At 38.2% G+C, this 16,416-nt stretch overlaps 1 protein-coding gene across 1 annotated transcript in view; it reads right to left on the minus strand.

The window, feature by feature from the left end:
* Positions 1–16,416, minus strand: part of LOC130148516 (palladin-like) — a 193,576-nt gene that overhangs the window by 16,241 nt on the left and 160,919 nt on the right. Inside the window, 3 exon segments of the mRNA XM_056337216.1 lie at positions 4,823–5,044; positions 7,137–7,238; positions 9,660–9,795. Coding sequence (XP_056193191.1) covers positions 4,823–5,044; positions 7,137–7,238; positions 9,660–9,795 — 460 coding nt within the window.

Consider the following 16,416-nt stretch of genomic DNA (forward strand, 5'->3'; position numbering starts at 1 on the left):
TCAACTAGTAAAAGTGCAGAACCACACTCCCACGAACCGCTTTCACTAAAAGACAAGTTACAGATTAGCAATCCTTCAAAGAGAAAGACAGCAGCATGAACGTTTACTGAAGAAATTTACAGGTGTGTAAGGGCTGTACCCATCCAAAGGGCAGAACAGCAGCTGAACATTTCAAGAACTGAACAACAATATCATTATAAAGAAAAGTTCTGTTTCAGAGAAGGTTACTAGTTTTACATTTTTATTTCACTTAAATCTGAAGAAGTTGCAGAAAGAACTTAAGAATACTATTGTTCTCTTTTCAGAAAATAAATACATAAATCAAGGTAATTATAGGGATAATTAAGTCAGTGATGAATAAAACAGGAGTAATGATCTCACTGCTGAAACAGTGAGTTTTGTCTCATATCCATTATGTTGACTGGCCTGGACCAAAAAGCCAGAAGGGAGTTCAGCCACACGCACTGGCAGTGAGCAGTTCAGTATGCAAATGGGCCAGCGCAGTATAATTACATGATTGAAACCAACAGTGTCACCCCGATGTGACAGACATCTGCAGAAATGGACAGCCTTCTTACACAGTAATAGCAAATACTTCAAAGCAAGTCAGCATATAGATAGCCTTTAATAATTGTACGCCAACACCAGTATAGTTCCACGTTGTACAGAACAGTTACATTATTTATCAAAGAGGTCTTTTCCATTACTTTTGATACATAATTTTATTCTCTGGCTGACCCAAGGTCTACTTTCAGTGAGCCAAAAAAATGATGTATGCAGAATAATATCTTATAGTAATCCATGAATTACACAAAAAAATATGTATGTGTTTGAATGCCTCAAACTGGAGGCAAAAAAAAAAAAAAAAAATCAAGTATTTTGACCTAGCTTTGTGGGGGTTTTACTATATTTTAAAAATAATAAAAAATCCCAAAATGAAATCTGCTGCATCAGATGAAAAACACAGTGTGTTCATGAAAACACACACAGGAATATGTGAAAAATTTTATACTAGGAAGGGTGTAGTCAGCTCCCCAAAGTGTTATTTAAAATAGAACGTTACTTGTAATTTCTGAAGTGTGTATTATGCCGTAACACCAGTGGTGGTCAGTATTTCTTAAGTCACTTGTGTAGATACCTACACAGTTTTTATGAGGTCAATTTGTACAAAGTACAACTGTATTTGTCCTGGTCACATGACTGCTGGGACTATTTACCATGAGGAACACACACACATTTTCCTCCATCTAATTCTTTAAGTGGGAATTTAGGTCTTACAGGGTGCTGGCTTCCCAGTAAAAATGAAGTGACAAAGCAAAGCTCAATTCCTGATAGAGTTTAACATGCCAGGTTTTTCATATGTGCCAAGATTTCAAAGCTCTAAATTCACTCACTCACAGGGGGGAAAGTTAAAGATGTACTTCTAAATTTCACAAAAAGACAATGGAGAATGTTTTGGAGGGAATAAGTGGAAATGTCCCTTAAAAATTAATTACCATGTATGGTTTTTATATTAACAAGCACTATGTGTAACTAGAAATGATTTCATTTCCTCTATAGCTGGTTATACTTGTTTCCCATTTTGTCTGTCAGCAGCCTTGCAGAGACTCTGCGGTGCTAACAGAAGATTCAGTCATGTCTTCTCGTCTGCTGACAGAGCACTTACTGGAGATGCAAAAGATACTTGATCACTTATATACACATGCTGATGGGTGCTAGTAACAACACAGCTGCAAAAAAGAAGTTTTAACTTGCATGCTTTACATGTGTTATAATGTTGCTTGGAAATGGACTGTGTTAAGTAGTAATTATTTAATAACGATGCACTTACCAGAAATATCAGGAGACATGCCAGGAATTATTGCATGGAAATACATGCAAATATCAAGCAAATCAGCTACTCAAACATCATGCCTATATTGTCCAATACTTATTTCCACTAAGTTTAAAAGCATTGGTATCTGGGTTTTAATTATGAGCAGTAAATTCTTAGTATTACCTTTATCTGACGCAGAGTTATTAAGTAAAACACTACTACTACTGGACACAACGGCATTTGCAGGGAAATATTTTCTTTCTAATACCTTTTAATAAATGTATCAACAAACTATGTAAGCACCAAACACTGCATCTGGATTGCTGACTTGTGATCCATTGGAATACGCAGCACAAAAGAGGTTTTGATCTTGGGCAGTGCAGGCATTTTTAATCACTAAGAATTACATTCAGCCACATGAAGAGTGAGCAGTACAAGCTTTATGCAATGTTTGTGTCTCAACCTTCTGCATGTTGTTGTCTTAATTCTGAAGAGAAATATCCCTTATAAAGAAGTATTCCACAATCCCTCCTGTATCACTACAGGTTCTCATTTTAATAAGAAAATAGTTTTACATTACACTGAAGGTTACAACAAAAGTAGACTCAGATTTAGAAGTCATATTTATGGAGACAGAATTTGCACATCAGTATTCAATTTATATGGCATGTTCAGGAGAAAAAACAATCAAGCCAATAACCCAGCTTAGAAAAATCCCTTGAAATGAATGCCAGATTTTAGAAACACTATAGTCCTTCCCAAAGCCATTCCTTGGCAGAGCTGACAGAATACTTAGAAGGGAGGAGCTTTAAGATAGTAAATTGTTTCCAGCTTTTCATTTGCCAAAGTAAAGAATTTATTCAGGGGCAACACTTCCAGCCTCAACAAATGACAGCAGAAGGGCAGCCCTAAGCCATTGAGCATTTCAAAATTGCTATCTTGGCATGCTTCAGCAGATGAAGGGAAGATGCAACCTTTGACATTTGCAAAGCCCAGCTAACAAGTAGCCATCCAACAGGACTGAAATTGGTTCCATCCCAAGCAACTAACAAATCACACAAAGCATCTGCGAGTGGATGGAATAAAGGGTCATAGTCCCAGGTGCAAGAGCAAATCACATCTTAATGTGCATGCTTTGACACTGTAGAAAACCAGAAAATTGTATCTGAATCAGAGTGCATTCACATCAGATACTCCTTTATAATGCCATGCTTTAGGGGAATGACTAACAACACTGATTTCCTGGCTGTGCAGTCCCTAGCACCAAAACAAAGCAAGTGAGGGAAAGGAGACATCCTCTTTCATCTGTCTTAAATCAGATTAAGATGACTGTGAAACTACAACTTAATTGAAAACTGTGAAAATTAGGGAAACTTGATTAAGTCTGACTCACAATAGGTCATCTAGCAAATCAGTCATAAGCCTCAGGCAAAAAGAGTACCTCTCCTGCACACTGCACCTCTAACACCAACGAACCCATTTGTCTTCCACCCTTATTCAGCACAACAGACTCTTCGGTACAGTCATCTCAAAAGTAATGGTGGATGTCCAACGTTTGGTTTCAGTGAGACTGGGCTAATCTCAGTGTGCGTCTTCAGTTTGAAGCAGGAATGCTTTTTTTGAGAGGAGTACACTGATCAGCCCCTTACTTTGCAGTGGTTCACATCGTGTTGTGGTCTTGGAGCACAGAATTGGATTCCTTTCAGATGAAGCCAAGCCACAAAAATGTGCTGCAAGAACACATCTAATGTGCTGCATCTGCTTCAGTCTGTGAGGCAAGATTAGAGCTAGCCTGAAGTAAAACCTCCTGAAATGCACGCAGGGATGGCTATGTTATTCTACAGATTTGCTTCTTCTGGTCTGCACTACTTGTTAATGTAGATGTAGCCCTAATTCTCTGTTGTTCTTTCTCTGTTACCTGACAAAGTCAATCTTTCTTTTTACAGTTTGCGCAGTATCATACACCCATATCACTTGAAAAGTAAAGTCATTTGCATTTGTCTGTTCAAAATCCTAAATACCTGTCAAACTTACACTAGATGAGACATTTGGATGTGGCTGCTGCTGTGAAGATCTTATCTAAGAGATAAGGCATCTTTGATCTTGCCTAAGAAGAAAAGAGCCCCTGTCCACAGGAGGTCACTGTAAGAGCTGCTAGGACCTCACAGGGAAGACAAGGGCTTTGGCAGGGAAGGTGGAGAAGCTACTGCTGTTTGCCTGTTGCATAATGAGTCAATTGATTGCCAAGCAATTTTTGAAATGGTTAAACACAACCTAACAAAAGAAGGCATTCTTCCAAGACTACTGACATCATGCAACCAGTACTTTTACATTTGCTAAAAGGAAATGCTTCCCAAGCCCAACCCTCCCCTCAGAAGCTCATCATTAAAACCTTACCATCATGTCTCATCTTGCTGTTGGGATATATGGGAGCTTATGGTATTTTATTATGCCTTCGTCTAACTTTCAATAAGATTTAGTCTTTTTAGGGTGTGTAGATATAAACCCTGCAATGCTGAAGAATGCAGAGATACCATGCTGGCTCCTGAACCAAAAGCAATGTATTTTTGCATTAGCATGTTGCTGTGCCTGAGCTAATTGCCCATGTTAACCTGATAAGGTGGCTTTTGGGACTATTGTGCCAGCTCACATGGGGTTTCCTAGCATTGCACTGTGTTCTGTGGTATGGATGCACCCTGCAAGTAACACTGAAAACGACAGAAGTACTACTTTTAGGTAAAATAACTGAGATAAGTCGAGGGAGGGAATAACTAGGAGCTGAAACCTCATAGGAGGAATTTTGTCTAGTATAAATCTAAATAATCCAGTGATGTCAAAAGAGATTTGTCAAAAGAGATAGTTTATACCAGCTAGGAGTCTTTCTTGTCAAGAGAGAATGTCTGCTGTTCCTGTAAAATACAGCCCGTAGGGTACAGGGGCTGACTATAAGGTACCAACACAGAACTCTTCAGAGCTTTTCTAGGAAGGTTTACCCTCTTTTCTTACCTTTGGCTTTGGATTTCCTGCCACTTTGCATGTAAATGTGACTGGCATTCCCTCAAAGATTTTGTAATGCTTCAGCTTTATCTCAAAATATGGTGACATACTGTTATCAATGGGTTCATCTCCATGTTGCACCTCGTCATCTGATTCTTCCACAGGAGATCTCTCCAGCCTGTATTCAATTTCACTGATCAATCTTTGCTCAAAGCTGGAGACTTTATACTCCTGTCAAACAAGAAAGGTACATATTAGTGTCCAGCTTCAACACATTGCTCAGCAATACAGATTCCTAATTTTTTTTCTACTGATCTTTTACAATCCATTAAGGTTTTACATATAAAAGGAAACTGATCCTCGTTGAAGAAAAACACTATAATCTGTGCTTCCAATAACTTCCCCATGAAAAAATGAAGGCAGCTGGTATGAGGCAAAAATTGTATTTCATGTTATCTTAAGGTCTAATTTATAAGGGGAAGGAAAGTTATTGGTTGCTTTCTTTCCATTTTTTAAAAAAAGCCTATAAGAACAAAAGTATTCTGAAGCAGTTCATAAAGACAAAAGAAACACACTAATATTTCCTTGAGCGTACAGGCAGATTTAGGGTGGGTTATGTTTCTAGATGGCCAGAAGACCATATGGTTCACATCTGCTATTTGCACAGAACTGTACTGTACCAGAGGCTGCACCAGAAGGCTAATATTATTTTGTTTGCAGTTGCCTGTAAAAATGAACGAGAAGAAAAAAAAAAAAAAAAAAAGAGGGAGAGAAAATGGCAACACTGGCAGTTGACAGTAGTTGTCTCCCTTTACTCCTGTTGCCACAGGCCCCTTTGTCTGGCCAAAAGTATCACTTCTTCCTTAAAAACAAAAGGTATCATAACAGTATTCAAGATACAGAAAGTAGAGTGGAAAGTTTCATTCAGTGTAAAACACTACAACTTGTTAGATTTGCTATTCAGACACTAGGAAACATACTGTTTACCTTCTTGAACTGTTCACGCTATATACTTTGCAGTACAGAAGTCCTACTTTGAATCTTAGTGCTGATAAAGACAATGCCAGAAGCAGGGACAAAAAAAGTTTTTTAAAAAAATCTTTATTAGCCAATGCTCACGTCAATCAGCAGAAATTCAGGCTCTTTTTCAAATGACCTTTGGCCACTGTCTCTGACCCTTATTTTATTTAGATAGAACACGTCTCATACAAAGCTTCCTTTCACATACCCACCCCCTGTCATTGCCTTTAGTCTGGGAATGACATGTAATCTTTTCTACTGACTGGTTACAGAACTAATCATAACCCTCAATAATGGTAAAAAAAAACCAGAAGAGAGAAACACCTTTGTAAACTGCAGATTTTTTTTTTTTTAATTTGTTCCCTGAAAGTTTACCATGGAAATAAACCACGAAGAACACATGGAATATATAAAGAGCAGCTGATATGGATGCAAGACACTTAGTATCAATGTATATTAACATCACAGCAGAAGGATACTGCAAGCATGCCATTACTGTGGTTAAGCTGCCTGCACTCAGACAATAAGGCTTATAGAACAACTTTAGCACCCTGAAGGGAGTGCAGCCCAAATCTCCCCAGTTATTAATGCTAGGTGACCTCTTGCTGTTAAGTAGAAGCAGTAGAAGGAAAAGGGCAAAGATGACAGAGAAAAAAAATAATCAATGGTCAAAAAAGCAAGACAGAAAAAGCTGAAAACATTAACCTTTTGAATATCCATAGGACTCGCTACAGAAGCGCCAACAGAGTGAGCTTCCTGCAAGGGTAGAAAAAAAGATCAAGAGGCAGAAAGAAGACCAAGAGGCATCCATGACAGTTTCTCGAAGTCTTTATCAGGAGAACACACTTGTGTGGTAACATAAGCAAATGAATGCTACACATTTCCGAATAGCAACTCTGGCATCTGAACAATGGAGAACCATGTACCTGGCCTTTCAAGCAGACTTTCTGTTGTGTTTCTGGTATGCATCCAAAAAGTGCAGATTACACAAATGGAGAGAAGATGGTTTCAAGATAGCAGATGTATTTTTGCCTTGAGAGAGTTAAAGGTCAGGACAGAATAGGATAAACGGAAGAGTTTAAAGCAAAAAGTTGAAAACTCTCAACCTTATGGAAAAACTAAGCAATAGGCATGTGATCTTCCAGTTTACTTCACTGATATATAACATATGACTTCTGTAATCAAAACCGTCCTATCTTGCGTATATTTATTGACTTACATAGGATTTCTTTTAAGATAAGCACAGCCTGTAAAAAAAAAGGAATTCTTAATTTCCCTATGAAATTGTAGAGTTAAGTGGCACCTGTATAGCAGGCTCTTCTTCTGGTTCCTGCATATTGAAGACAGTTGCAGCACTGTCTGCTCCCAGCAATCGACGAGCCATTTTTTCCTCATACGTTAGTCTCTGAACAAAAAATAAAAGGGGGATGAGGGGGAGGGAAAAGAAGAAAAAAAAGTTGTTATTTCTCATTAAAAACTGCAAGACTGTTAGTTAGACAGTAAAAAATGCTTAAGTAATGTTAATAGAAGAGAGCAGAAATAAGTTTCTAACAGAAATTTTCTACTGCAGTTTGTAATGCAGTTTTCTTTGCATTACAAGTGGCTCTTCTGACTTAAGCAATCCTTGCCCTGACTGCCATTGGTTTCCATCCTCTTGCCAGGAACTTGGGCAGGAATGAACAATAGGAACTGCTTAAATCGGCGTGGCCATCAAAAAAACTGCATGTCAAATCTCCCAAACCTTACTCCTAGTCATCCTGCTTGATTTTTACGTTAGAACCACATGGCAGAAAACTGCCAAAAATGCCAAGGAGATGCTACTCTACTTGATTATTTTGCCAAGAATATGACAGGTTTATAGAAGAATATTTAAGGTTTTTATTTCTATTTCTTCTTACTCTTTCAGAAATTAAGGATACAACTTATAAAATTTACACTCAGAAGGTAAAGCAAGTTAAAATAAAACCTTAAGTGTACACTTCGATTATTTAGTTATTAAGTTTCCTTCTACATTCCATAACACATTTCAGGCACTCTAGACACTTTCTTAACAAATCAACACTGAAAAAAAATGCCAGTGAATGAAAGGCAAACTCATAACACAGTGAAATGCCTCATTTAAACAGAAAAATGAAAGAAGAATAGAAATGTTAAAACGTTACATCTACTTAATGCTTCCATTTAAAAAAAAAGCTCAGTTAAATTAATTTTTAAAACATGCCATATTGTAGCTAAACCTAGCAGGCTGAAACTCATGAAAACCAGGTACTTATGTTGCCTTGGATACAAATGTCTAAGAAAGTCATGAACTTTTCTTCACTTTAATTTCTTCTGTGATCACTCCAAGGTGCCCACAGCCATGATTACACAAACAATCGCCCAAGACAGGAATCTGCAAGGCAAAAGCCTCAAGGGGAGTGCAAAACCAGTGTTTACCTGGTTCAAGCTCCCACATCATCTGATCACAGTTTTTTGGTGGTTGGTTTTTTTTTGGGGTTGTGTGGTTTGGTGTCCCCCCACCCCCTGCCTTGCCTTGGGCCATGTAGGCTTTCTCAGAACATTCCATTCATTTGTCCAGGCCAAGCATCTCTCACTTTCCAAAATAGGCACTAACAGTCATGCTCAGCCCACCTCCTTTGAAAAAAACAGGAACTTACACACTTTGAAAGTAATTCTGCTTAACTGCTACAGAAAACCGCAAAACCCTATGCAGTCAGTGGAGAAGGGTAAGTACAGAAGCACTGGTCACTCAACATTTTCCCTACTTCACTCCATTGACCTTATTAAGAACCAGAATCCAGCAGCTGTGGACTAGATAGTCTGACTCAATAGGCTGTTTTACTACACCACCACAGTCCGACATCTCAGACACAGCAGCAAACTTAGCATACTTTTGAGCATGGTCCTGAGAAACCTAAAGCCCACTACCTTTCAGTCACACAAAGGTATCCCAAGGCATTCTGATGCTTTTGAAAAGATTTCATTGACAAAACAGGGGTGACAGTCTATATTTTTAAAATTACTTTCCCCTTAAAAGAGATTCCTGCTTCAAAGACATTTAAATCAATGCCTTAATAACTATAATCTAGTCTTAGGAAGCTTGCTTCTCATCAGCTCTGAAGAGGAAGAATTTGGTATTTTATCTTTTATGCGTATCTTAAAATAAACAAATATTAATGGAGAACTTTGTGGCTGTGCATTTCAGCTGTTTGATATGCCCACTTCATTTCTTGACTCCTCAAGTAGGTTGTTAACTCCTGATGAAGTCTGTAAGTTAGTACTATAGGTTATTCTTTATTCTATTCGTCAAAAAAAGTCCCACAACTGCAGGATCTAATGATGTCAGATTCCTAATGGGTTGCTTCTCATGATGAATTGCCTTGTTTCTCACTCATGTCCACTTACCACCTACTCTTTGCTACCTCTCATTGTCCAACAGTTGGACAAAAGCTAGAATGAGCCTGGACTGATCAAGAGCTATGCATATGCTTACTGGCCAGACAAGCAGTGAAGAACAGTCAAAAGCAAATGCCCTCTGAGGCTGAAAAAGCCCTTGAAGTACAGACTGCACAAGCTGCTTATGCAAATTCATCACCTTTGAGACCTGCATTGTTTTGTTAAGTCCAAGTAAAGTTGTCAAACAGGAGAAGCAATGATAGGCCAAAATGTAGCATTCCTTATGGAAATGCAGCTTTGGAAATACATTAAAAATGATAAATACATAAAATATAAAAATAATCTACAACGATTATTTTATATGCAGCATATCTGAGAAACTACCAGTGATGCCCACTCCCCTTCCCCAGGGTATTTTATGTTTTTATACCGGTTGCCCATTGTTCAAAAGGTCTTCCTTGAAGCGAAGTTTTCTTTCCAGATCCTGAATTACAGCATCTTTTGACCCTTGAATCTCTTCATCTGATGCTATCCTAGCAGTTCTGCCTGTTTTCTTGGGAAATCCCCTGCAAAACAGTACAAGAAAATTCATAACCTTTCCTGAAACCATTGGTATTTAGGAATTTATCTGGAATCACTGCTATTAGTGAAGAAAGCAAGATTATGTCTTTGAAATTAGAGGTCTGGCATCTTTCTTACTATGCTGTTCCTGCTAACTCACATCACTGATTGAATTGTTAGTTTAAGGACAAAATTGAAACTATGCTTTATTCATGCATTAGTTAAAACAGAGCTCAGGATTGTGTAGCGGTGGCTGTAAACACCATACACTCAAAGAGGAAACCGATGAGCAATGTCAATAAAGCAAAGTGCGAGGAAACATGAAAGAGAAAGCATGAGTAGGTAAGTGGGGATGGAAGATAAACTACGTTTCTATGAAGTACCATATGGATAAAGATCAGAAAGATGTAAGACAAGGTAGTTAATTATTAATTTCCTATATTACTTATTAACTAATTCCTTATTACAGCTTTGCAATACACAATGCATAACTTCATGTTTATTCTTCATATCTCTGTGAACACATATCCGGAAGGCAACATGTTAATGTTGTTTCTGAAAGAAAAGCCATTCACAGAATCTAGGTTACACTGGCAAAAAGAAAGATCATCCCTGTAAAGTAGTTTCCATCAGCAGTGTTTCACATTGGAATAGCAACCATGTAGTAGTTTGTAATCACAGGGCAAAGCTATTCCTCATACCAGTCTACAAGTTATGATTGCACTTTTAGGATGACTGGCTCCCATTTTCTGGAATGGGACAGGAATATTTTTTTTCAGTCTGCGCTAATATTTAACACTTTTCAGTAGCATTATGATGGCTCTGTTGCTGGAAATTCCCAACAAGAGTGGTTTCTGCTGGAGATCAGCTGTTCTTGCACAGTTGTGAAGAAATCAACATTGCTATCAGGATTTGAAACTTTCAGCACACCCCACTTCTCCATTGAAGTCACACATCATCATTTAAAACACTGATACTGATTCAATATTAGTTTTGGTGGGTTTTTAACTTGACTAAACAGGGCTCAGCCCATTACGTGGGAATGATTTATGCGAAATATGGAATCTAATCAGATAAACTGACAAACTCACAGATGATAGATATGGAAAAAATCAGACTAGCATGTAAGGGGTAAACTTCTTTCCAATACACAACTTAATAATTTAATTACCAGCACCAAAATGTAATACAAGAATCATATGGAGATAAGTTTTCTTGGATATTATTTGGTACTATGATTTTATAACATGGTTAGAGAAACTTCATTCTTCAGCAAGTGTTTTCAATGGTAATTTTTAGCATTAGTTAAAATGAAACAATACACATATGCTGTCAAAAGCCAAAAAGGAATTAAAGTGAATAGATGGAAAAGACAGTAATTGGAAACATTTCTGTATAAATTCCTAAAACATTTCATATTCTGTTACTGAGAGTAAATTTAAAATGGGAAAATGGTGAAGTTCTTGTAAAAAGAACTGCATTTTCACATTAAATCACAGCAGAAGAAGAGCAGACATTTGCCTAATGTCACAAAGAGCCAGAGAACAACATCCCTCACCCTAGAAATGTTCAGTCATTAGCTGAAGAGCTCAGTCACCAAGCAGAATAATTCCCTGTGCATTTGGCTGGGGATCTTCTTAGTCACAAGTAACAAGGAAAGTCTCCTCCACGCTGTTCTGGGGAAGAAGTCAAGAGAACTATCCCATCTACAGGGAGACAAGAGACTGCTAAGAGGAAGGAGTAAGGTCTCTTCAAGAAAGAGCTGCTTCAACTCAAGAAATTTGGGAACAATAAATGTAAAGGAAAATATGGAAGGAAAATGGACAGGAGAAGGTGGGAAGAGGGGATCAGAAGGTAACACCCCTCAGGAGGTCTGGACCGACTGTTGGAAGGTTAGTGGAAAGGTGGCATCTGTCTCTTTCCTCACAGTCTTTCCCTTTGCCTTCCAGCCTCTTACCTCTCCCAGCTCAGCACTACCACAGAACTGAATTTTGTCACTTTTTACGTAAGGACACACAAACCAAAAAGAAATAAATAAAACAAAAAACACCAGAAAACCCCAAGCCCAACCAAAAACCAGTCAACAAGGCAGCAAATTTCAAATCAGGCTTCACTTGAAGAAGCCCTATGCCATATTTTTTTAATGGAGACATATATCCTGCCTTGAAAATTCCAAGTGATACATTAAGAAATAGTTTTCATTTCACATTCTTACAAATTTCATGCTTGAAAGATAAAAAGAGTCCTAGCAGAAAGAGGCCTGCTTAAGCTTAGCACTCAATAGGCTGTAAAAGTAAAATGTACACTTTACCCAGGAAAGTCACAACAGTGCATGAAAAGAGGGGGATGGCCTAAGTGCTCTGGAGTGGATTTCAAGCAACAAGTGAATGCATTTTCTGAAGCATTACCAGTTATTTCTGAAAACAAAAACCCCTAGGCAAACACACCCATTTTTAAAAGAGGAAGGAGTACCAAGAGAATTACAGGTTTGTAAGATCAACGTCCATACTAAACATAAGAAAACAACATTACAGTCCATTTCAAAACAATGTGGGATAATAAGGAAATGAAAATTGAATCATATCAAACTTCACATTTCTGTCAGGCTGAGGGGCATGCAGCTAGGCAAAAAAGTAGCTTTGATCCACTTCAGTTTATAGCTTCTGAGTAAGCCTTCAGGAGCCACATTATGTTCCCTAGTAAATCAGGGAAACAGAGTCTGGCTGAAATTTCTATTATATGGCTGCATAACTGTCTGAAAAAGCTATTCAGAGTAGCAGCAATGATTGTTTTTTTTTTCCCTATCAACCTGGAAGAATATAGACCATAGAAGTCTTTCAAAGGTCTATGTATACTAAATTCAGCACTTAATTTCAACCTTAACAAGTGGAATAAAAAAAGCATGTTCCTCAAATTGGCTGATGACACTGAACTTGCAGAGGCTGCAACTTGTTTGCAAGTAACAGCTTATTTACAATAATCTTCACAATTAGAGGTCACCTCATGATGAAACTCAGGAAAAATGTTCAAAGCATGACAGCAATACAAATGGAAAATTAGCACTAGCACATGAAGCATCTCTCAAGAATCTCTGAGATTAAAACTTGGACAATAATACCATTATTTCAAAAGGAAAAGAAATATAATTCTGGGACATATTACCATAAGACATGAAACCTCATTGTTTTCCTTTATTCCTTGATGTTGGACACCAAATCCAGTTTTACCACTGCACTTTCAGAAAAATACAGCAAATTGGAAAGTTTTAGAACAGAAAACTGTCAGATGGTTTTAAAAGCATAGCCATTGTGACAAGCTATGTCACACACACAAAAAGAAAATCTTGTTTATTTAGTCAGGAAATGTGGAAATGAAGACAGAGAGGTGAATCAAACATAAAACATGCGAAAATAGCTGGCATTCAGTGGTTCTCCATGTCCACTGAGGAGAGTAAGTAGACAACAACTTGAAGAACAGGCCTATCTTAGACAAAAAAAAAAGACAATACGCAGAACTTTCTCCACCCTCCAACAGTGACAGTTAAGCACAGGAACAAGTCATGTAGGGAAGCTAAGGAATTTTATTTAAGAACAAGGTATGCAAATATTTTAGCAATGGCCTGGGGATTCCTGGTGGCTTTTAACAGGAGAGGCAGACTCCCTTACAACGATCTAGATCTCTTTTATGTGCCAGAACACCCTGAGCATTGCACAGTGGGTGTGGAAGTGTCATTCAAGACCTGGTCAAGGCAACTTGCCTGAAAAACAGATTTTCCTCTCTTTACTTACATTTACAAATAAGTATTTAAGAAAGGAAGTAGTGGGTTTAAAAATACAACTACAAAAATGAGTATGTGTCAAAATTTCTTCAAATGCCTTTAGAAAAACCTCTCTCTCTCTTTAAGACTCTCTTAAAACAGGACAAAAAAAGAAGTGCAGGAGGAAATGTTATTCTTCCTGCAGATGCTCTATTTCCACCCTTTCTTCAGAATCTCTTTCTTTCTCTACATACAGACACTTTAAAATGCGTATATAAATATATATACACATACCTACCCTCACACCAAGTTAGCTCTTAAGACATGCATTCTTGAGATGAATTTCAAAATGGCTACAAGGCAACGGCAACAAATAGAAGATCCTTGGTAAATCTATTCTCCTAAGCACAGATCCATTCAGCTTGATGGATGGTTTGCATGTCAAGACAGACTGGCAGCAAACTTCCTTCAGCTGTTTTTGCAAATATTTTTCACTATCATTACCAATCCCTTATCTGGATGCATTAAGTTCCTAAAATTTGTGTCCTCCTTAATGACTCCTCAGCTTTCTTTTCATCTTTCCTCAGGGATAATATCAAACAAAACATTGTGCCAATTAATTTAGGTATTTTATGTTCACTCTTTGCCTGATGCAGTTTTCAGAGTATATTGTGTGTATTAAGATAGCAGGAGATAGCTGGAGAAGGCTTATTTCAAGATATTGACACCATTAGTATCGAACACACAACCACCACCACAAATGCGTACAGAAACCATCAGCCTTTGAGAATCAGGCTGCAGTTCACATAGATTTTAAACATCTCTGAAACATGCATCACTTAAGTTGCTGAGGGCCTAATACAGACCTAGATAAAAGCACACAAGTCTGAATTCTTTTGGTCAGAAAGAGCAAAACAGAATTGCCAAAACTCAGTCATCTTAATTCCCAGAGATTTTTTTACAGCAAAGATTTTTGCAACCTCGGCTTGGCTCTCCTTAGTTTTGAATATTTGCCCTAACATTTGTTTAGAAAGAAGGCCAAACCAGCAGTACTTTTCGTGTTTTAATTACACAGAGTGCCTGCTGGATGCGATTCCCCCTTTTCCTACGTACCTTTTACAGTGTAAACAAGGGCAACAGGCTGGCTGTTGTTATCCTTCCAAGAACAAATTCCTGTTTGCAGCCAATATGTCTCAGTTTCACAGAAATTCCAAATCAATTCTCTGGTACTTAGGTAATGAACAGTAACTTCTTTTTCCCTTTAAAAATAAAGCCTTCCAAAAATACAACTAATTCCCGCCCACTTAACACGTTTTTCACTTACCATAAGAACAAAGTTACTACAAGCAGTGTAACAGGTCACAAACTTTGAAGCTGCAGCTGCATATTAAAATTATTTCAGTCTGATCTTGTCATACATCCTGTAGAGACCAGGAGTCAGCTCTGTTCAGTAATGTGACTACATGCACCTGAATTAGGGGAATGCCTGAGGCACAGACCTGACTAAGGATGACTTGTACTAAAAGAAACAAAGGTAACAAAAGTTCAATTATTTCTACCACCCAAAGTTATGAAACTGTAGTTGAAAAAAAATAAATAAATCATGCCTCTGCACTGGATAGTATCAAGACCAACATGAATAATATGTATTTCTGAACAAGTTTGATCCTCCTTAATAAGGTAACACAGAGAACCTACAAAACTGCACGCCTACCATAAAAATTTTATTTTTCTAAGGCTTATCTTTAAAAATGCATTTTTGCTCATTAAAAGAAGAAATACTACTTTTTTATTTTCCTGTTCAGTTCCTTCCCCAGGTGAGCAAGTTACCCCTCTGCCTCATGCTGTACTCGTTACTGTAGATACACAGGTGTCATCTGCTTTTCAAAAGATGATCACATATTTGGATATGAATTTTAAAAATACTACCTGCTTTGCAATCAGTAATCTTATCTGCATTTCTGATTGTTACCAGCATTATGGTAGAACTGATGGTCAAGAAGAAATCACTAAAGCACTAACTGCTCCTCAATGTAGAAAAGACTGGCACAGTCCTCATAGTCCTGAAATCCTGAGGACAGGTAACTGCCAGCAGCATGTGAATTAAAAGATACACTGAACTGAGAAAAGGTAATGTATCCAAAACACATACCTTTACTCCAGTTGATGAGATGCTACTGGTTAAGGTCTCCACAACTGTCAAGCACTGTACCTGGCTTCTGCATTCACAGACATTTCTGTGGCATTCAGATTTGCTTGAAATAAGGAAGTTATAAAATTAAGTACTCTGAAGAAAAATAAAATCTACAGACTAAAAAACCCCTAGAAAACAATGCTGCAAACAGCCTCCCTTTCTTTTCAGAGAGGTATATAGATTCATAGAATCCATTTAGGCTGAAAACCCTTTAAAATCACCTAGTGCCAAATGGCACTCCAGGACTGCCAAGCCCACCAATAAACCACTTCCCTTAGTGCCACATCTACAGTCTTTTAAATTTTTTAAATTACCTCCAGGGATGGTGACTCAACCGCTTCTCTGGGCAGCCTGTTCCAGTGCTTGACCACTCTTTCAGTGAAGAATTTTTTCCTAATATCTGATCTAAACTTCCCCTGGCACAACTTGAGGCTGTTTCCTCTTGTCCTGTCACTTGTTACCTGGGAGGAGAGACCGACCCCCACGTGCCTACAACCCCCTCTCAGGCAGCTGTAGGCAGCAATGAGGCCCCCCTGAGCCTCCTTTTCTCCAGGCTGAACACCCCGGTTCCCTCAGCTGCCCCTGACAAGACTTGTGCTCCAGACCCCCCACCAGCCTCGCTGCCCGTCCCTGGACACGCTCCAGCACCTCCCTGTCCCTCTTGCAGTGAGGGCC

The sequence above is a fragment of the Falco biarmicus genome, chromosome 1 (genome assembly GCF_023638135.1).
Source record: "Falco biarmicus isolate bFalBia1 chromosome 1, bFalBia1.pri, whole genome shotgun sequence".
NCBI classification, from domain to species: Eukaryota; Metazoa; Chordata; class Aves; order Falconiformes; family Falconidae; genus Falco; species Falco biarmicus.